This window comes from Heliconius melpomene, chromosome 21 (genome assembly GCF_056956725.1).
Source record: "Heliconius melpomene rosina isolate 202511_hmr_F chromosome 21, ASM5695672v1, whole genome shotgun sequence".
NCBI classification, from domain to species: Eukaryota; Metazoa; Arthropoda; class Insecta; order Lepidoptera; family Nymphalidae; genus Heliconius; species Heliconius melpomene.
In genome coordinates this window covers 4229639-4253937 of record NC_140409.1, presented here as the reverse complement: position 1 = coordinate 4253937, position 24299 = coordinate 4229639, and the positions used below count along the sequence as shown (strand labels likewise).

At 31.5% G+C, this 24299-nt stretch overlaps 2 protein-coding genes across 3 annotated transcripts in view; both read right to left on the bottom strand.

Annotated features, from left to right (window-relative positions):
• Abl (tyrosine-protein kinase Abl) overlaps window positions 1-16768 on the bottom strand; it is a 41321-nt gene extending 24553 nt beyond the window's left edge. Inside the window, exons 1-3 of the mRNA XM_085205879.1 lie at window positions 16334-16768; window positions 2572-2677; window positions 2099-2211 (exon numbers count right to left, since the gene is read on the bottom strand). Of these exons, the coding sequence (XP_085062005.1) occupies window positions 2099-2211; window positions 2572-2677; window positions 16334-16460 (346 nt within the window). The 5' untranslated portion in view covers window positions 16461-16768. The remainder of the gene's footprint in view (window positions 1-2098; window positions 2212-2571; window positions 2678-16333) is intronic.
• A 2441-nt stretch (window positions 16769-19209) lies between these two features.
• Ae2 (anion exchange protein Ae2) overlaps window positions 19210-24299 on the bottom strand; it is a 40105-nt gene continuing 35015 nt past the window's right edge. For both annotated transcript variants that reach the window (XM_085205636.1, XM_085205635.1), the window contains 7 exons: window positions 24121-24296; window positions 23873-24027; window positions 23370-23617; window positions 22858-23072; window positions 22521-22729; window positions 22224-22394; window positions 19210-21828 (listed from right to left, as the gene is read on the bottom strand). In XM_085205636.1, the coding sequence (XP_085061762.1) occupies window positions 21754-21828; window positions 22224-22394; window positions 22521-22729; window positions 22858-23072; window positions 23370-23617; window positions 23873-24027; window positions 24121-24296 (1249 nt within the window). In that variant the 3' untranslated portion in view covers window positions 19210-21753. The remainder of the gene's footprint in view (window positions 21829-22223; window positions 22395-22520; window positions 22730-22857; window positions 23073-23369; window positions 23618-23872; window positions 24028-24120; window positions 24297-24299) is intronic.

Sequence of the window (24299 nt, the reverse complement as noted above, 5' to 3'; positions counted from 1 at the left end):
TTATCATCATTACACTCAGTAATGTCATCATGTGTGTGACACGTGTGACTTCAAGAAACAAATATAATATGTAACGCTTCCAAAATTCGGGAGGAAATGGGGAACCCAGTGTATTAGCACTAGGTTCCTTTTCCTTACCCTGCTGTTTGCAAGATACAGGGTACAGTATAAAAAAAATCTAATTTAAAACTAACTATTATTGAATTAGGAGATTCCGACTACATCATAAGTTCGTGAAACCAACGAATCACGTGCTACCTATATAATTATTGTCCAAAATTTAAATCATCTTCGAATTCGGAAATGTGAAACATAAATTAAAATTAGTTTTGTTTGGTTATACCAAGAAACTATGCTTCTTAAAAATATTGTTAATTAATTTTAAAATGTCAATGATCTCCTACAAATGTCTATTACTATTTATGACAATCTCATCATCCATCTGTCTGATTAATGATATCAACTGAATGGCACTGCCTTTCGAGTGAAATTTCACGAATTCCACTCGAAATGTGGAATGTCAGGATGGGTATTATTTTTACTTTTATAATCAGCTTCATGCTGTATCCCGCATATAGTAGGGTAGGCAGAGGAAACCTAGTGTTAAAACACCATTCATCACGTCCGCCGAATTCGAGGCGTTGCGTGTTGAGTGGCGGAACTCAACACTGCGCTGTTGCCTTGGCACCAGAGGATAAAAATTATAATATTAATAAATAACATGTCATTCCCCGAACGGTAATCGAACCCACAATTGTCGCGTTACAGTCACACCCTTGTATCCATACGCCACGACGGTTTCAATATTATTATATAATGTGAACCACCTCGTAAGTTCTGTATCTTATTTAACGTAAACTTCAACGTCGCTTATTAATAAACTATTTATAGCTAAATTTCCATAATATTTTTTCCTTGAAATAGAATTATAATTAATGAATAGCTTAGCAAATTTTATTGCTTAGTAAGTTACATCACCTATCATTTCTTAAAAACGATATATTTTTCGTCATATTTCCAAGATATTTTTATTTTTGCTAGTGGAAATATACAATAAGACAGTACCAAGAAATTATAATCAGACCACTTTTCAAGAAACTGTAAAACAACTTGTCGCGTTTATTCTTTTAAATATTTTGTGCAGTATATAAATTCATTTGTTGAACATCACATCTGTCATTTCATTCATCATCTGTGAATAATGCATTTTAACCTATTACCTTCCGCTTACCGAATGACAGATAACAAAATATTAGTAGTAAGAAAAGTTAAATAATCATACTAATATTATAAATGCGAATGTAAATTTGTTTTAACAAACTTCACGCTATAACTACTCAAACGATTATGACGAAACTTTGTACACATATTCTTATTAATATTAGAAAAGACATACTTTTTATGAAAAAAAAATATTCTAAAAAAATATTATCTTTTGGCTATAAAATAAAAATAAATATAAGCAAGCGAAACCGCGTTAGAGTCCCTTGTCTTAAATATTTAGAGTCCACCCAGTATGATTGTTGTTTGACGTACCTACATGTATAGTAGGCTATAGCTTTTCTTTCAGTGATCGCTTTCCATGAACAAATGAATTTCCCTGAACGGAGAATGAAATACCATTTTGCAATAAGTGAATTCCGACAATTGGAATTTCCTTATTTCGAGTCTGTGCATACGATCTATGAGATCTAGTTATGTGATGGGGATATATGTATGAGGACAGTCGTCGTATACGAAAGGTGTAGGTTAGATCCCCACTCCAGGAAATTAAATATTTCATATTATCATTTCCTCGCGCTGCTGACGAGGGGGGGGGGCGCGGCGTTCAATTCCGCCACTTAACACGCAACGCCTTTATAATTCGGCGGAAAGTGGGCAACAAAACTATATTCCTAGGTTCCCCTTCTACTGTGAGCTGTGAACTGACGCACATACAATTTCTTTGGTATTATGTGTATTAAAAATAATTAATAATTTATTTTGTAGATATTGTACTCGTTAATATATAAAATACTTATATATTGTACCTAAAAGACGTAGATATACTACGAAAGAATAGAAAGATGTAACAAAATATAAAATTGATTTTGCTGACCTTTCTTAAGGCTAAGTTGATTCTCACCACCCGCTTGGAAGTCATAAAGAGCGACAAAGAGCTGGGGGTCATCCTCTTCATGATGTGCTAGCAAATTTTCTTTTGAAGTCCATCTGTTGCATAAATAATAAGTACTTTTTATCTTTCTTTCTACTTGGTTATGACAACAAGTACCATTAAGTACCGGTTGAGAAATAGCAAAATTATGAGTTTGAATTCTTAAAGCCATATCGGTGCCATGGCGCATTCAGACATATCCAGCCAGGTACTGTCTTTCATATTCATCTTTAACTAATTTATTTGTTACATAGCAATTTCGTTTTGAACAATTTTACTTAGAAAATTTGCTACTATAATATAATTTAAGATTCTCGAAATATATAAAATTTATAGAACATCTAAATTAATAAAAAAAAGCGTATAGCGCGGTCTATTTGAAATGGAAAAATATAATATAAAAGAATATATTAGACCTATTGGCGGAGTCAAGGGGCTGAGGCGTGGCTGGCGCGGCGGAGGCGCCCTCGCCGTCCGGCAAGTCCGGGATATGCGGCAAGGGCCGACTCTGCAGGAGAGCCTCTGCAACAACAAACAAAATATGAATTCAATTTGCTCTACCAGCGTCCCGAGTCAATGTCAATGTAACAGGAGAAAATTAAAACCGACTGAGTATACAGTATACTCGTATATATACTACAGAAGCGTAAGTGGAACTAGCGGAAAAGTTTCAACTAACAATGCGAACGTAGAAAATGGAACGGACAACGGAGTTACGATATTTGAGTATGGCTACAGCCGTCGTTATTAAAAGGCTTAGGACCTAAGCGTATTATAATAGAGACAGCTGTTACAATGCATAAGCGCCTTGTCTGTCGCTTTAGTCACAAAATTATATAATTTTATATTTTTGTGTTTGAATAATTTATACATGCATCAATAAAATAAACAATTAAAGTTAAATAAAATACATATATTAAATCTATAGGTAACTTTAATGTATATTTTAAGGCAATCAAATGTACCTACACCTGTGAAAGTCCATTCACATTTATACAAGTAACTTACAGAAGAATCAATAAAATATTTTTTGTATTATATATACGATAAGAATACTAAGCATATACAATTAAAAATAAATAATTAAAGATCAAAAGCGAAGTGAATCACTTTCTTATTATGTCAGTTGATGAATAAAGTTAGCAGTAGAATTTTTTGCTATCAAACATATCATCGTATTACTTAATATGGAAATTAAAACTATAATTTCTATGGTTTTCTGAAATATATTTAATTAATATAACATAATAATTATAAAAAACATATTGTTCGCTTCAAATCCATAGCATAATTTATTATCTTTATTTGAATAGCGAAATGGGTACTAATAAATATTGTACCTGCTATTACTAACGAGTAATAGCAGGTAGCTGAAATAACTTTAAGATGGCGAGTGGCATTCACTATATTTGAAGTGACATAACTCTTTTTAACGTGTTACACTACGCGTACTAATTTAATTAAAATCACGTCACACTACGTAAGCTGGGAGCTTGCTGTGTATAGGTTTCATGAGCGCAAATATAATGAGTCACGTGTCAGACAAGCTCGCTGCAAACGCACTAATTACTTACTATAATATGTATTTTATTTCTGGAGGATTCGCATATCGGAGAGTAGACAGAGGGAGTCAGAGATAGGACACTCCGTTCCCCACGTTTCGCCGAATTTTTCTGGCATTCCGTGTTGAATTGCGCGAACTCAACACCGCACTTTTGTCTTGGTACCAGAGCGAAGAAATGAAAATTTTCATAAATAATAATTCATACCCCCAAGTGGGGTTCGAACTCACAACCATCGCGCTAGAGTCACACTTGTGCCCCGGCACCACGATGGCGTCAATAAGTAAATTTAACTATTTGGGCGAATATATAAATAAACTAGCGGCCCGCTCGCGGTTATACCCGCGTGAACTATGTTATTATTAATTTCTGTCTCCATGGCTACATCCTAGTGACGTCTATGCCAAAATTTGAGACTCCTAGCATTTGTAGTAACGAAGTTTCATAGAAAGTTTCGACCCCAAAAACAACCCCTTAGAAGTCGAATATTGCAAATTCCCTTCTTAGCGAGCACCTACATCCTATAAGTAACTCCTATGCAAAATTTGAGATTTCTAACACTTGTAGTTTCTGAGATTTCGTGATGAGTGAGTGACCTTTCGATTTTATATATATAGATTAAATATATTTGAATATGGCACTTGGGTTTTTGTAACACTTTTAAGAGTATCAATTGTGAGGGATTCTTTATTGCTTAAACTTACAATTCCATTAATAAAAATAATTTAACACTTTTTTTGTACGAAAAATTAAAATCCCACTCAACCTCACCCATTTATAGTAATTTGTTAATAACTTATATTATTACTTAGTTATTGATTCCTAACTTTTTTAATGTGTTTAACAAAAACCAGCAGCTTCAATTGTAATTTTACTTACATTCCTAGTTCACTTATATCACAAGATTTAAACAAGCGCATTTTGAGTATCTTCCAAGCTACGGGGTTTTTAATCTAAACTAGGGAATATTTAGTACATTTACAAAAACTAAACAAAGTAATTTATTTTTATTTAACTATTAAATCTCTTATTTACAATAATATTTTCAGTGCAAAATTAAAATTACTTCCTTTGTTTTCTTGACATTTCTTTAATGTCTTATACAGTCTTCTGGCTATAATAAAAAGGTAGTGAGTTGTTGCGTTTTACATAGAAAATAAGAGACCTCAAATAAGAATTTGTTTTAGTAATTTACTTTTAGTAACAGAAGTACATTTAAAATACGCCCGCGTTTTATGTAAACTACACTTTGGTTCTCTTCTTATTTTATTTGATATTGCTCGCAAAAATTAACCTATTTAATATAGAATAATGTTTATTTATTTCATAGAGTCGATATCTATGTAAACACGCACAGAAAACTTTACGTAATTTTTCTAATATTAAGAATATCCTTTAGTTACTTTTAATTCTTTTGTTGGTTCATTTCAATAGCTCAGATATTTTTTCTAACAATATGTCTGTACTTATTATTCTTTTTGATTATTTAAGCTTATATCTTCTTAGTAATACTATTGAAAACTGAAAATAATTTCATAAATATATTTAATGAATATTCTTATAGTTCAAGTAGGCGTAGCCGCGTCCGGGTCCGCTAGTTTTTAATAAATTAAAAAATATATACTAGTCAAAACAAAATAAGGGCCACTACGTATTTTTGCACTTTTGGTTAATTTATTCACATGAATGCAATCTTGAATGATTGATACTAACTTATGGTACGTTCATCTTAAGTAGAGTATACTATATTGATTTTACCCTTATTTAAGTTGATAGGTTAATTCAGTCACAATTTGGAACTAGTCGTGTATAGTTCAAATATTGTTTTACTATTATATATTATATACTATTATAGTTCAAATATTGTTTTAAATTATTACCGAAAATAATTGGATATTGTAGTGTAAAAAATTAATTTTAAAAACATTTTATTTCTCTTCATTTAGTATATTACTTCCATAAATACATAGATCAATGTTTTTTTAAATTAATATAAAAAGTCCATCAAAAATGTCATGTATAAGAACCTTTTTTTGACATGTTTGCCTTTTGTCTCTTGCCATAATGAATCGAGTATGGATAGATCAGACCCAGGCTTTATTAAAACTCGGTGGGTGGATCAAAGGTTTCCGGGAAGTGAACGTGGTCGTGACGGCTTCACCTGGTTACTTTATGACATATACCTATATCTCTATACGTGCACACAATGAAAACTAAATCTGCTAGTAATAAATAGAGTCTACATTTTTTAATTAATTTAATTAAAAAAATATTGGCGTTACGTTAAATTAAGCAGATACTAATAAGTAAAGTTTGTATAATTTAACAAATTTAATGATGGTATATGAACATTTGTTGTTTTTTTATGGGAAAGAGGCAATTCAAAACTATAAATTATAATAAAGTAATATAAGTACCTAGCGATGAAACAATTTTTCAATTTCAAATATTTCAAGATGCGCCGGGCAAGTGCCATCAAATGAATTCAGCTTGTGGATCAAGTGTGCGAGAAGCATGTCTCGAGGAAGAGACAAGGAGCTAGTACAGCCCTTGAACATTAACTGTAGGTACTTTTATAAAATGGCAGTTTTGCATAATATTATGTGAGGTTATATAAAATCCTATTAAAAACATAAATGTGAAATGAGAGCCAGGTTATCATATAGACTATCCAGCTCTTCAATTTGGCTGGGCACGCTGGCGCGTTACTTGATAATAACTACAATGAAACTTATTATGATAAAATTGACAAATCATCTTGAGATCTAATATGGCGACAGTTTTATAAAAGCAAACAATAATGGATACAATCTCTTATGCACATACGGAATCTTATAGAAACTAAGAGTTGTTGCTCTAGCCACTGCTCCGAGCTCCTCATCCTCATGCCACGCGACAGGCCCGGCACCCACACGGTGCATCCATGGAATGCTAAGTAGTTTCCTTATAATACAAGACAGTGGAAAGTCGTAAAGGAGCGTATGTAAAGTGGTGGTGCGTTATGTAACAACACTGCAATCCACATGGGAAAAGTACAGCAGCAAAGAGGAACAAAGTGAAATTTAGGAAACAGATGTTAATAAAATGCATATAATATAATAATAAATATTATAAAAGCTTTATAACATGTGTATAAGTCTAATCTATACATACAACAAAATTGTAATTGATTGCTGTCTGTAGATGGAAGATATATGAGAAAAAACATCATTGGGGGCATTTATCAATGTAATAAAACCCAAAAGAAAAAAAATATATTTTTTTATTTGTTTATCGGTTTGTCTGTTGGGCAAACAGATAAACGGCTCAACCGATTTAAATACAGTTTTCATTATTGTATTTTGGCAAATTTCCATTAACATTTACATTAGTTTTTATATATTTCCAATCGAATCATAAATAAAAAGTTACCTAAATCTAAAGTATTTTGTTCGACAAAATTCCTTGAAATAACTGTTTAATTGAATCGGCTGAAGCTTTAGTTTTTAATTCAGATTAGTAAATAAGTAATTACGTACTTAAAGCGGGCAAAGCCGCGAGCGGGTCACTAGAATTCTATATATGGTTGTAAAATATAATTTAAAAAGTAATAAACTATGCGATTACATAATACATTTGTTTATTCTCATTTCCATAATCTATGTCAAAAAATATTGGAACGCTAAGGTGCTAAGCGGTATACGGTACATATATTATATATAATTACGTTATAACAGGTTTCATTAAAGAAAGTTACATAATATAACATGTTCTAAAGTAAGTATACAAGAAATAAAAATCTTTATAACTAAATGTTATATGTTTCATTCATACATTATTTATATAGAAGTGTAAAGAGATAAATGTTGTTCCTGCAATGGCATAAAGAGGCATTAGGTATTTTTGTACGAGTTTGTAGCATTTTGTATTTCGTATTCAAATTTGTTCTAGATGGTGTATTTACTTTGGAGCGCACTCAAGTCTTCCGTTCCGTTCTGTGTGCTTTTTTATTTTATAAACTAAAAACACGGTATTCTTTTTCTTTAATTACAGACAGCGAGTGGCGCGTATTGCTAGCTAATTATATTAATTAAGCTTTACTAAAATTAGGGGTGTCTAAAAAAATTGCATATAATAAAACTTTTTTTTAAACTTGTTGGTATACAGGGCAGGAATAAAATATAATAACATATTATATTAAGCATTCTAATATTTTCCTCTTTCTTCTAATAAACTTCATGTTAGCGCTAACAGCTGAAGATCGATTTTATTGTCGTGCCATTAGGCCTATGTTCAGTTATGGATGAAGACAAGTCTGTCTGTCACCGGTCGGTGAAGATGATGACGTGGTGTCGGTTTTTGTTTTTATACATCCATATACGTATAATAAGCAAATGTTTCATAATAATGAAGAAACTAACATTATTATATTATATTTTAAAAAACCTACAGAAAGAAATATTTTAATCATAAAATTCATCAGAAATTAACATATTTGCTATGTGTCTTTAGTTTCCTGAAATTTAATCAATTTACAAAGTATTTAAATATAGTAAATATAAAATTATATAAATAATACGACATAACAAAACTTAGATAAATAACCAATATTACTGTTTTTATTTATACAAAATATACCTAATACTTTTATTAAAAAAAAACAAAAATGTAAAATTTTCAAAAAAAATATCACACAAACCCAAACTGGCCGGCCAGAACGACAGCGCATCCAATTCGACACGTAGCCCCGTAAAATTTTAGATTACAATACAATACATAATGCGTCACAAGCACAATAGAGTTTATCGTGTTCGTATGGACGAAGGTCGCGGTGAAATCCAAATGATACTAAATTGCAGGAAATCGGTAACAAGGTTCGATATCCACTAGTTATCTCCGATACGTATGAATTAAAACACATTAATGGCTTTTAAAATTTCAATTGCATTTATATTAAGTCAGAAAGGGAGGAACAAAGAATCACCTTTTTTTTTGCTTCACGCTGTATCCAGTATGTTACAAGGTAGGCGAGAGAGCCTAGCGTAGTGTTACGACACTCCGCTTACCACTTTACGTCAAATTCGGGGGGTTTGCGTGTTAAGTGGTGAAACTCAAAGCCGCGCTTATGCCGCGATACAAAGATATATAGCAATAAACTAAATAGAAACAATTGCGAATTGATGAGACCGGTGCCACCCACCGTGCGCTACAAAAAGTTCTAACCTATTATTATTATAAGGCTCGAAGGCCGGCACCGAGCAGTTTTTCGATCTTTTTTTTTTCTATAATAAGACTAATATATAACAACTATTAATGACAGTGGTGTAAAATATTTAAAATTAAAATCAAAAATTAAATTAAATCAGCTTCACGCTGTATCCCGCACACAGCAGGGGAACAGGCAGAGGGAACATAGTGTTAAGACACTCTGTCCCCCACTTTCTGCCGAATTCTGGAGGCATTGCGTGTTGAGTGGCAGAACATAATATATTTGAAGAAGTTATACATTTATATTTCGTTGAGAAATCAAAAATTATATTACATATAAATGTATGTAATATTAGTAGTATTTCATACTATGGGCAGAAATATTTAGAATTAATATGTATAGCCATGAGCGTACCTAAAGATATTTTCTTTTCCTGGACTTTAGTCTGGCTAAGATATATTCGTGTAAATGTTCATTTTTAGGGGCAAATCTTGTGTTAGTAAAATTTTTGAGATGGGTACAGACTACCCAGCCCTTCCTCTTCATACGCCTATTTGTATAGCCTTCAGTTATGTTAGCTATACATTGTATTTCGCAGTGTAATAATGATAGTACTTCTTGTTCTTCTTCTTGAAAAAAAAAACAAACAAGAATGTCCAATAGAAACTACCGTCGACTCTCGTTAATTTAAACCAGCGATAATTCGAACCTCCCTATAATTCAAAGTTATCACGCGTTCCCTAAAAAATCTCTTTATGTTAACTAAATAAAAAGAAAACCTAGTGTTAAGAGACTCCGTTCCTCACTTTGGCCTCAGAACTCAACGCCGCCCTTTGACACTAGAGTGATGAAACGGAAATATAAATTTAAATAAATATTTCATTTCCTCGAGTGGGGTTCGAACCCATAACCAGTCGATTTTACAGTCACATTTTGTGACTGTCACTTTGATAGTATAGTCACTTGATAGTTCAAAAACAAAAATATCGTCGCTTCGTAACAAAACGACGCATTAATTCGACCCTATGGGAGTCCAACACTTCGAAGATGCAACGAGAAAGATTACAGAATTCGCAGAGGCCAGTAAGTACATGTTGAGACAAGTTCAAACTTAGTTTTTATTTGCGTAATGATTACTTCGACACAAATTGGTTTTAATTTTAATTTTCTGGTTTTAGTTTTAACTCAATTGATTAATTATTCATTAATAATTGTTCATTAATCAATATTTCAAACTATAAACGTTGTCTCTCAAAAATTTCAAACCATTTAATATTTCAAACACTCGATAGATAATTGCTAATAACATATTATGTTAAAGGTCCCTCGAGTTTCGAATTAATGAGATTCTCAGAGTTTCGACTCTCATACAGTCGACTGTATCTTATTTAAGGAGTAAACAAGATAGTTATTATTTTAATGTCGATATGGTACTACTTCGTAGAATGCATCCTCTACAATTCTACATAATATCTAACACGATAAAGGCTAGACAGCGCGAAGGCGTACCGAACGCGGTGATGGCGTTGGTTAACTAGATTTCCTGATAATTTAAAATTACATTCTCATCTCCGATGTGAGCAAGGCGAGAAAGCCATTCAGCAAAGTAATTAACAGTTCATAGGTACCAAATATCATATAAATGGAAAGTATTTTAGTTAACGTCTTTAACGATAAATAAATAGTCGGTCCTGGCGCAGGGGCACAAGCGCGTGCCTGTAAATATATTTTAATATTTTCTTCGCTCTGGTATGCAAGCAAAGCGCGGCGTTGAGTTCCGCTACTTAACACGCAATGCCTCCAAAAAAGGAGTGTCTTAACACTAGGCTCTCTCTGCCTACCTTACTACATGCGAGATACAGCGTTAAGCTGAAACAAAACATATTTCTCTACTAGCTGTACATCATTGTCTTCTGAAGTACAAGGTAACTCTTTCGGCAACATATTAGAAATCTCGTCGTACATATTATATGTCCTCAAAGGAGCTTTTAAACACTTGTACATAAACGCTGATAACTGTTTTATGCTATGCATTTTGATTTTTTTTTACTTTTTGGCTTTTTTGCCTTTGCTACAAACATTCTAATAAATTAACAAGCCTGAACCTGTCGAGACATGAGTTTAATATGAAATTGAATGTAGTAAACTGATAGCATTCATTAAGTAAAGGTTATAAGTTACTGAAATTTGTTAAATAGTGATAAATAATACTATTCGATAAACTTTATAAAAGAATTCGATAAAAAGAAGTAAATATATATTTTTTTATATTTTGCAAAAACAAGACGAGCGAACGGGTTTTGAACAAATTTATTTGTAATATACTTAAAGGTATATTTTGTATTAGCTGTTACGAGCAATTTTAGGAGATTTCGAAAAATTCGTTAAATCGAGGAAATAGTTACATTAAGGTTATACTGTATTATTAAATTATTTCACTATTAATATATATAAATTAGCTTCACAATGTATCCCAGTAGGGCAGGCAGAGGGAATCTATGTTAAGACAAATTTCCCCAATTTGTTCCCAATTTTCCGCCGAATTCTGAACGCGTTGGGTGTTGAGTACTAAACGTCGCGCTTCGCATCGACACCAGAAAAAATGAAAATATTAATTTAAATAAATATTTCTCATTGATCGAACCCACAATCAGTCGCGTTCACTGAACCATGTTTATATTTATAAAATCTTTTAAAATATATAATAAATATACAAAAATCGAGGTTAATTAAATAAATAATATCCTATGCTGATTCCGTTACAAAGTAGGTGTTCCAAATTTCGCCCAAATTTGTTCAATCATTTTTATATGATTGCGTAACAAGTTTCAAACTTTCACTAGTAAAATATTAATAGGACTTAGCACAGCTATTTTTTTACTTTTATTTATTATCACTTCACAAACAGGTAGTCTTAAAAAATTGTACACAAAAAAAATATGTATAGCGTCACGCTCTGTCCCGCGTAACGCAAAGTATGCAGAGGGAACCTAGAATTAATACATTCCGTTCTCCACTTGCCGCCGAATTCAAGGCGAGTTGAGTGACGGAAGAAACGAAAATATTACCTAATAATAATTCATTCCCCCAAATAGGAATAAAACCAACTATTTATTTATTTACTTAAAATCGACACGAATCTACATATAAACTTCGATACTGAGCGGAAGGACGACTATTTAATTCACCGGCGAACAGTAGTCCGCGTGTACAGAACGCGATTGTGTGTTAGTGCATCTGTCTGTACGAGCTTCCGCCCAAACCACGTCAACACGCCGCGCTCGCTGGACGTGTGCGTTAATGGCGCTTCCACGTTAGTATTACATTGAAACCTGTATTCGTCACTTCTCAAGGATCAATAAAACAAGACGGATCGGTTTACAATTTTAAAAAAGTAGTTTACCACACATACATACATAGCTTCACACTTTATGCCTAGAGGAGTAGTCAGAGAGAACGGGGCGCAAAACGCTACCGTCTCTACATACCTCTTTCGCCTCGTCCACTGTCATCAACCTCTTCGTACATTTCCTAAGGAGGGTCCTCATTCTTTTTACGGGACCTTCCTCCAGTATCTTTGATACTGTGTGTATCGAAGGTCAATCGAGGTATCCCTCTACCTCTCTCACCACTCACTTTTCCATCATAAATCTCTCTCTTATCTCTCTCTAGAGCGAATTATTTCGTAACAGTTTCATTTATTAACTAATGACCTCACGTGGCTTCGCCCGCTTGTACATCACAATTATTTATTTTCTTATGTCAATTATTTTACTACTTGATAACTATCATACATACATTATTATTTTAAAGACAATATCCATACATTGATAGCTAAAGTTTAAGCCTAGTTTATATATATTTTTATATTGACATATTTATCTGTGAATCGATTGATATAAACCAAACACTAGGTAAATGTTAAGTGAAGCTTTACAGAATCCAATACTGCAAACTAAATTAAAATCGGTTCAGCCGTTTCTGAGAGCAGCGTGAACAAGACCACATGGACAAACAGACAAAAATTAAAAATATTTGTTTTGGGGTCTAATACATTAAAAAGGCCGCTAATATAGTTTTTTTTTACAAATCTTCATGTACAGACCTCATCCGTTACGATTTTATTATATGTATAGATTATTTTATGTATCCCACATATAGAAGGATACGCAGAGAGTGTAGGACCTAGTGTTAAAATATATTTTACTGTTTGTACCGTTGCCCAATTTCTGCTGGAAATGCATTCCCCAAACGAGAATCAAACCCATAATCACCTCATCTTTTGCCACTGCGCCACGACGGCCTTAGAGGTCGGGGGGCAGTTACATCTGTTAAGTTATTTCATTACTACATCATATTATAAAATAAAAGAATAATTATTAGAAACGTAAATAATTATTAGTTTTTTTTTTCTTTTATATCTTATTATTGACATTATTTTAATGTCATATGAACATATTATCCAACAAAATTCTACTATTCGCACCTACATATATGTATAGACAAATAATATTAGTAACTGACTGATAATTATGTAAGTATCATCATATGGATGTTATTTTCCTCCTAATTAATGTAATTGTTCAAATGTTACACATTTTAAATAAATTTCCTAATAAATTATATTAAGAGCAAATGCAATAAATTGGTCGTGGCACAGCGGCACAGTGTGACTGAAATGAAATATTTCATATGTTCATTTCTTAGCTGTGGTAGCGACGTCAAGCACGGCGCTCAGTTCCGCCACTAAAATTGCCTCCAGACTTCAGCCGAAAATGGGGAAAGGAGTATCTTAACACTAGGTCCTCTCTTGCATTGCAATTTTTGCTAATACAGACATCCATATGTACTTCAAACATCAGATTTCTTAATCAATATAACAATTTATGCGTCTGTAAAATTTATATTCACAGCTTCTGTCGACGTATAGTATAAGGTCTATATATCAGCTTTAATATAGATAATATCTTACGAAAAAAAATAGTTTTTTTACATTTTAAAAAAACGCATGGCAAAGGGGCACAAAGTGTGACTGTAAACGCAACTGGTTGTGTGTTCCATCCCCACTTGAGGAAATTAAATATTTATTAAAAATTATATTTTCTTCGCTTTGGTGTGAAGACAAAGCGCAGCGTTGAGTTCCGCCACTCAACACGCAATCTCTCCAAAATTCGGCGGAGATTGGGAAACGGAGTGTCTTAACATTAGGTTCCCTCCGCCTACCCTGCTGTGTGCGGGAATACAGCGTGAAGCTGACTTTTTAAGTTAAAAAAACACTAAATGCGCTCGCTAAAATAATATTCGCAATATTACTAGATTAGAGTGAACTTTAAATAAGTATATACCTACATCGAAAAGATAAATGTTTCAATTAAACAAACACTGCAACGATTTCAGTTGCCTGGTCTATAACCAATAACCGCTGTGTAGTTGGATAACAGTTAAGACGAGAAACTATAGGACGCCGGACATGATGGCGAACCTAAGAACATTCCACTCTGCAAACTGTGAGATTAATGAAAGACTAAGTTTTAAGTGGTCGTTGTTCCGAGTTTACTAAGGCGGCGTTGTGATTACAGCATTCAAATACTATGTTCTAGTATCATAATTCAAGATGCAAAATCAATGTTAGATCCTAATTATCATGGACATAATTTGTTTAGGTAATGTTGTTATCAAATAGAATTAATTATTAAGAGTTTTATGAAATGATGTATCATTAATTCATACACATCATAATTACAATATGAATTAAAATAACTTTTGTAACAACTTTTTTTATTATATTGTGTCATTGTGATTGTCTATTCAATACAAGTCAACTACTTCTGGAGTTGATTATTTATATACTGAATGTATTACTTATTTTTGAATGCATAGAGAAATATTTAAGTATGGTCAATTTCGCTTTGCTTTACGCACGTCTCTGGTACTGTGTTAGAAATTAATTTAACATAGATAAAATGCATCAATGATCAAATTAAAATATTAATTTGTACACTATGTTTATATTTTGTATATCACGAGCCCGATACGGTACAGTGGAACAGTCTGATTGTAAACATGATGGTGGTGAGTTTGACCTTCACTTATGGGAATAATTATATTTAAATGATTTTCACTTCTGCACTCTGGCCGATAAGTATGAGTTTTGCGACTCATCATGCAATGTCTTGGAAATTTAAAGGAAATTAAATATGCAATATTCCTTTCTTTACTTTCTGTTAATATTTTGTAGGAAATATACATATTTGGAGTAAATGTAAAAACTAAAATTTTACATGTTATCTAATCAAAGGTGAGCAAGATGAATGTCATGTACAAGACGTCTACAGTGATTATGATACAAACAAAATATGTTTACAATCGCTTTTTTCTGCAATACTTTATTTTGTTAAAATATATACAGCATTCTCATCGCACAAGCAATTTTCAATCTAGACAATTAGGAGTATCTTAAGAGTAAAAATTGGTGTGATATAAATATTGTCTTTAGTATCTTCTTTTTGCAATCTTTCTTAGTTGCAATGGTTAAAAGTTTAAAACCCACTAATAAAATATTTAGGTAACCAAATACTAAAAGTGATTAAAAAAGTGCCAATTTACAAAAGCTTATGATGAAATTGTCTCATTTATTTTCTTATTTTAGCGAAATGCAAAAGTTATACATATAGGCGTAAGGTATTTTTTTATGTTCAAATATAGTTATCATGGTGTGCTGGAATTAATAATTTTTATTTCCACACATTTGCAATGAGACAAAGTGCCATGTTGATCTCCATCACTAAACACATAATGTCTAGAAAATTAACAATTAGTAAGCAAGCAAAATATAATTCTAGTGTGTAAAAAGGTTTTTATTTATAATTTCTTTTAATGACAGTATACTAAAATACCTTAAAATAGTTTTATTGTATTCATCATTTAGAACAATTATTGATTATATCTTTAAAACGTGAGAATAGCAAATATTATTTTTCACAAGAGCTTTATTTGAATTAAGTGAATCTAAACTGTTACAACAGTTACAAAAATTATCCAGGTAAGTATAATATATACCAAATATTTTTAGTGCTTAAATATTATAAATATTAAAATATGTTTTACATAATATATAAAAAATAAGTTAACTAGGAAAATAAAACCAATGATAACCATATTGGATATATGTGGCAGTAGCAAGTGTAATCAACAAAAGAAGGCAGGAATTATCTACAACTGAAGTTCAATGAGCTTTTGAATAGACACAGATTTAATGCCTAATAGAAAAAATGTTACTCAAGGAACTTGTAATAAATCTATAGGGACAAAGAATTTCTTTGTGCATAAGTACTTGATGGTCATTATAATGAATGAATAAAATTAAATAATTTAATAAAGTTTGGAAGTAAATAATTTATCGTTAAGTAAAAAATAAGGGTGACTCACCGCTGTGTTCAGTAAATATATTCGAGCCAAGCATGCGGGGGTCTTTGGGCACCCGGGGCTTGTTTCTCGCCGAACGCATGGACGCGCCGCTGGCCGTGCCGCGTTCTTTTGCCTGCTGGGCCCCCATTTTGATCTGGTAGAGTCGCCACCCTTCTGGTTCTGATACCGGCGAGCGACCCTCGCTCCGACACTAATTCAATAAATCTATCGATAGCGCGACGTACACAAACTTCATTCTCTATAAAAATCTTCACTAATTGCGAAATCAAATGTCAATAATATATCATAAACAAAACATTTAATTAAAATTGAGAAGATGTTAATATCCGTTCATTTTGAAAATAACATTACGGATTTAATTACTGATAAAAAACACAACCTCCGCCATTATGTGCGACTGACATGTTTGGATTGACGTCGATTTTTTAGTTTGCAGTTGCTACTAATGAGGGCAGCGCTGTTCGAAAATGGCAGCCCTGAATAAAATATTTTTGTATATAGCAACACGTTTTTGTATATCACAATATGTAAAAGTTCATCGTGACAACACTGAAATTTTGTTGACAGTATAACAATATTATAATTTTAGATTTTGAGCCTCTACGTCTTTAAATACCACCCATAGCATAAATATGTGCCTAAATATTATTTCATATAAATCATATAATTTCATTTGAAATTCCCTACACGGCACGTTCGTATACATAGAAATAACGTGAACTTAAATTAATTATATAACAATCTGCAAATTAGATTTCTAGAAAATTATTATTAGACATAAGAATATTTTTTTCATTAGAAACATCTTTTTATACATGATTACAAGGCTGTATCGGAAGCCCTTTAAAGTAATTGAATAGTCTTACCATATTGTAAAAACCTTTTTAATAACAATATTAAAAATATATTACTTTTATTATAAAATCATATTTTGTATATCAGAATATGCAAATGATATATTTATTTCAGTATGTAGTTCAAAAATATTATTTATTTATATTGAAAGCCATAAAATATTGTAATAATATAAGTTACTCTTAGATATTTTTCTTATTACAACATATTAAAATTCCATCTTTATATTATTTTATATCTACGAAATATTCATATAGATGTAATTTATAGACTATTTTCCATAGGGTATATAAAATATAAATACTTTATGGAAAATATAGTCTATGATTGACTTTAAAATTTGGCGCCGAAAATATTTTTCACTTTTAAATTCAACATCATTCATCATTCTAATAACTAATTTTAAAGTAGGGAGTAAGTAACAGAGGCAATAAATATACACACGTTAACAATACAAATGAGGTATCTCTTGCGTTAGAATTTATAAATTAGATATATATTTATTATGTACAATTCAGATCTGCAATTACCGGTTGTTGTTACGGATCTTCTTAGTATCTTTTTAGATGTTACTAGTTAATAAATATTATTACAATTAATGAATTAAGTTTAATGCAGGAAGTTAGCCACTTCATGATATTTAGTGTGTTTTGATATATTTTATTGTTCTTTATCCCACTAACAGCGAACTGTTATGCAACTTTTGACTAGTCTTTTTTAAAAAACTACACTTTGTCCACAAACTTTTTATTAACGAAATACAAAATAATTACATTGGCTAATTATGGTTTCCAAGTATTCGCGACCGCGTCCAAGATCTAACTGACTAATAAATTATATTTAATTAAAAAGAAATAGAATGAATTGAATTTGCTGACCCGCTACTCCCATGCTACGGATAAATACAATAAATGGAATTTGCTAACATAGGCATATTGAGCCCGGAAATAAGGGATGTAACAGAATGAATTATAATACAATTATGAATTTAAAACGACTTATTTATCTTTAAATACAAAAAGTAACGGCTTCTTTAAGACTAGAAGGAAATAAATGATTAATGAATGATTGAATAGTCATTATTTCAAACCGTGATTGCTTTTTATTGTCATTTCTATTTAATTACATCATTTTTTCCCATATACAAATGTTAGGTAACTGGTAAAGTAAAAAGACTTTTATGTTAATTAAATAATAATTTAATGAAAATCAACATACTTAACAATGAAATGAAAATAAAATACACCAATAGATAAATACAACATGAAACAATTTTTTTTTCTATTTTAAAAACAATTACAATCAAGGAACATATTTTGTTTAGAGTCCAAACAACGACTGAATTAAAATAAATTAATAATAAAATAAATATCTAGGTAACATAAATGGTAATGCAGATTTTGATGGCATTAATTACATTACATGAATATTAAAATTAAACATGAATATAATATTTAGAGGAGACAGATTAACATAATCAATCACAATTTGCTATGGAATGTTTGACAATTGCCTTACACTGACTAAATAATGTCAATTTTGATATAATATGAGCACACAGGCATGTTACTTTATAACAATACTTATTTTCTTTTGAAGAATTTAAGTAGACATACTTATATCACTAATGGGAATAAATAAATTAAGAACAATGTTTTTATCATCAGCATTTGAAATATATATCACTCAAAAGCAATTGCTATATAGACAGACTAGCGGACCCGGACGCGGCTACGCCCACTTGAACTATACGAATATTTATTTAATATATTTATGAAATTATTTTCAGTTATCAATATAATTAGTAAGACAATATAAACCTAAACAATTAAAATAAGCTAAAAAAACAATAAGTGCAGATTTATTATTAGAAAAGATATCTGAGTAATTAAAATGAACAAACAAAAGAAGTAAAAGTAACTAAAGGAAATTCTTAATATTAGAATAAGTACTACTCTAACTAAACATTTTTCTATATTAAATAGGATAATTTTGCAAACAATATCAAATAAAATCCCAAATGATTAAAATTACATTATATTAAGTGTATAACATCGGTATAGATAACCGAACTGAGATAACCAAACATTCTTTCCTAAATATACTTAAATAACATTAAATAAAAAGTAGCGGGCGATATCGCGCAGGACCAAACTTTACACCACATCAAGAAATGAAATTACTTTTTAAACTACACTTTGATTTTCTAAAAGTATAAACTAATAAACAGCAAATAATTACATAAAAAATAATAGTAGTTCGAAAATGTATGAAAATTTACAAAATCATCAGTCATCTGCCCGTTCGCGTTGGTCATACTGCACCGCTCTAAGGCTAGGTCATTCTGAATCAGTGACATCTCCTTATTTATTAACACAGTAAACTATAATTTCCATCTAGATGAAATGCTAAAAGTGTCTATTATATTTATTTTCATAAGGATGAATATCTAATTATAGAAAATACATTAACAAAAACCCTTCAGAAATAAACATATACCATCGCGGACCTTTTTTAAACATTATTTAAAGGTGTTCATCATTATTTTTGTAAAACATTGTTTTTGCAGGTCTAATAGGGTTGAGTCGGCGCAGGCCATGTATGCGTTAAGCAAGCTCATTTTGGGTGACGTTTTCTTATAAGTATTTTAATTTATTGGTATACATCGACAATATTACAAATATGAAAAAAAAAAGTAACCTATGTTCATCCCGAGACCCTTAAGTATCTCTATATGAGTATTTTATCACAATTAAATTAGCGGTTTGGTCCTGATTGCGTAAAAGACCGACAGACAGTCAGACATAAGTTACTTTCGAATTTATATTATAGGTATGATTATTAAATTGTCATATAGATATACTTACCATAAACCTAATATTACATTGACGGTGTGATAAGGCAATAAATAAGTGTTGTTTAACTACATTCTTAATAATTCTTAAAACATATATTCAATAGGCAGACATAATTCATCTAAATCTTGATGTGATACATAACATCTTTGAGAACTCACTACTGTAGGTGTCTACAGTAAATAAATAACTAATTTGCTTCAATATACGTAGTATGTAATAATTAGTAACTTATATAATTATTATTAATATGGTAACATTAAATTAATACTGATTTCAGTTATTAATGTTATTAAGTCGTCTAAATTTTATTTAAGAGCGTGAGAACCATTCCAGCACAATTTTGTATTTAGAATTCAATCCTAATTATCTACAAACAGTGTTTCTTTGGCACCTACACTTTGGCATATTATAATATATATATATATATATAAGCACTGCAATACAATGTTATATCCTCCAAAGAGGATAATAATAATAGTTATCTAGTGATTAAACGTTAGCCAATCATATCAGAATGGAACACACGCACTTTTACATTATGTTGTATGTATATCTAAAGATACATTGCTTCTTCTTTACTTTTCTTCTTATAAAGATATCTTCATGATATCTGGATCAAATATTTACCAATGTTTCCCAGTAATTACTTAATATGATTACTTACATAGAATATTGTTAGTAATAAGAAAAATAAAATAACAATATAAAATTATATATTGTATAAACATATTTCAAATAACGTATTTTTTATTGCAATTCAATTGCCAAGTCAAAAAGCGTTTTATCTACTAAATTTGTAAAGTGTATGGACGAAATGAAAAGTTCCACACTTTAGTATAAATGGCAGACTATGAGAAGACTTATTCTAAGTACTAAGTACATTCAAGTGTAAACATGTAGACATATAATATATACTTATCCTAACCGTTGATACTCACTTTATTATTAATAATAATAATTTCTTACGGTAAATTAGGTAAATCATGCGCATTAAAAAGCTGAAAAATAAACGATGTATAATATCAAAACCAAGCATAATATCTAATCTAACTTTAAGTATATAAGATATTTTAGAATTCTTTTTCATCAAAATCCGGCTAGAATTAATCACACTGCATCACAACTCAACATAAACTCCCATAAACACGATTGTGAGGTTTTTTATATTTAATTTTATTATGACTTAATCTACATTTAAATATCGTGTGGAATTAATATAACAAAAGTACAGCCAAATAGATTTGAGCAATAACATAACACCCCAGCATCTAGTGATATCAATCAGCAAGTAGGTACTCGTCGAGTGAAGTACTTACATATCTACACATAGGCAAAAGTGTCATAATATAAATTTACTAAGTACAGAATATCTTAAAGCACCCAATACTCATGTGATATTTATATATTAATATAATAATCAAAAAATATAGACCATTTAAGATTTCGAAAATAGTATTTCTCTATACACAATGTAAAATGTATATTATATATTAATACTTATATATATATATATATAATCTGTATAGGTACTACGAACTGTACTGTATTTACGAATACGAATATCAGAAGTGTAGAAGTACTTTCGATAAAATTATCTAATACAGTAGGTACAGCTAAAGTGGTCACACAAGAGTTCATACAAAATATGGATATATGGATAATGGATCTCGTAACACGTAACCGTCCACGTGTTCAGACAGCTGTTCCCTATCCGGGCAGCGGCGCTTCTTCGTAAAAATCTGGCTCATCATCTTTGTCAATGTCTTTTTGGGCACCGTCCAACTAAAAAAAATATGCATATTATAAATACCCAGTGAAAGAGCTTTTGTCTAGGTTCGTTTTATTTATAATTTACATTACGCAGATGTAATTATAACGTCAATATAATATGTTAACACGATTGAATTATATATATATAGTTATGTCTAATTTGCACGTAGATAGTGAATGAGCGTTTCAATCTGAGTTCGCTTCGTAAATTTTTAAAAATATTTGGTAAAATAAAATTGAATAATACGTAAAAACCGATTATATTATCGAAATATCGGCGAAACTCATTGAAATTATTTTCACGTTGGAATCTCCGGCATAGTGTGGCATAGGAAGTAAACCTTTCATTGTTTAACACCGCGTATCACTTTTGATTTATAAAAAAAAATATATATAATTTAACTTACTGCACGCAGTTGCAATGGCGTAAAAACATATTTCAGTGATATACGTAGAGGAATCATCAGAACCAAGAAGAACGGTAAAGCCAGAGAGAAACGTGACGATTTTACTGCATACAGCAAACAGATTCCAATCAATTGAATAATGGTGTATAGGTGCATCTTCATAGTTGGTACCTGCGAAAAAAAATGTTAGTATTTATTTATTAGTTTTATAAGACGTTAGATGCTACTGATATCGGAAATAAATAATAATTTAATAGTATTGTTAATTTTGAATAGAAGGCAATTTGCGGTACTCACTCTCCTCACATACGGAACTTGTGGATGGTGTTTCATAGGTTTTAGCAGTAAAATGCATCGTTCCCAGAATTGAATACCACCAAGTGCTGATATTCCCATGTACAGAAAAACTCCAAATAGAACAGCCATAGGCACGGATCGAAGCCATCCAGATGCCAAAACAGATATACCCACTAATATAGACACTAAAAGACCAGTCAGGCGTTGCTCTGAAAATAAAATAAATATAATTTATACAATCTTGATCGTTGAATGTTGAAAAATAATTTATATACCTAAATACACATATCCATACAATATTACAATAGTAGATTTTAAAAAGCATAAGGTAATATACCTTTAACTTCGACTATATAGGGCTTATCTCCAGGGGCATGGGTTGTGGACATCACGGTAAGGGCGGACACATGGCTGACGGAGCGCACGGTGGCGACGCACTGCCACGGCGCACCGAACATGCCGCACACAGCGTTCACCAGCGACATGATCACGATGTCCATGTGGAAGCCGCTACCCTTCTTCAGCCGCCGCTCCGGCTTGTCAATAATCAACCTATTAGCAGCATTGCATTGTTTAGATATTCGCAAAGCGAAAAATATATGAGTAGAGAATATTGATAATGTTTTATAAATCGCATTCCAATATTCTTTAATTAATACAAAACAAAATATAATAGCAAGCAAAATCATGCAGTCGCTGGGCACGCGGAGCCATAGATAGGGCTGAGATATAGTTTTTGGTTTGCTTAAATTCATGAGTACTCATGGGATATTTTTAATAATTAATTTTATTTTAAACTTTACGATAGAGTACTAAACTAATCTTACAATATACAATTTAATATCTTACTCGGCAATATGAGTCTCCATAAATACGATGATATAGACCATGAGCGCTGGCAAAACCATAGCAAAGGCAGCCCACAAGGGGATGGTTTCTAAGCCAGGGTTCAAGGGCACTAGCCAGGATCGCGCTGAAGTGGGGCTAAGCCCATCTGGTACTTGAAGTTTCTCAGTCCATACTGGTACCAGGCAAGACACTGCCACCATGAGAACGATTGCGATCGGCACCCCAAAGTCACCAAGTGCACGACGTGCCTGAATAGAGACAATGTAATTTCATAATTTGTATAGCAAAAACAAGGGCACCACCAAACGCAAAGAAATGACCTAACAAAATTTGATCCTTGGAATCGGTCCAAGCTTTCTATTGAATCAAGTTATACGTAGCTGATGTCAAAGTACCTTCTAATATGATCTAATAGATATAAAAAAAAATATATATTAAAATTAAACTAGGTACACTTTAAATTGCGAAAATTAACTAATAATATAAAATCTCATAATACTTACACTGCGTCCTAGAAACTTTCCATTACGGAATATACGCAAATAGTAAGCGATAATAAATGTTGACAATGTCAGCATCGTGCAGAAGAGAGCTGTGTTTGGCTGCGGTGGCACAGTCTTGTGAACAATCATAGGTGGTGCGACAATTGTGTTATTACCTGTAATGTAATAATATTAGTAAAGTTAGTAACTTTACTAATATTTCTATAGTTATCAGTTTCTACAAAGAACGAATATAGTCAGCTAGTTACCTAGTAGTGTAGAATTTAATTCTGACGGTGCCAATAAAGAAGGAGTAATAGTTTCAGTTGCATTTTGACAGTAATCGTAGCCGAGTGGATGAGCGCGGTAGAGGTTGATTATGTTAGTTATAGGTTCCGAAATAAATATCAGAGATATTAGGAATGCAAAAATATCTTCCGTGAATCTG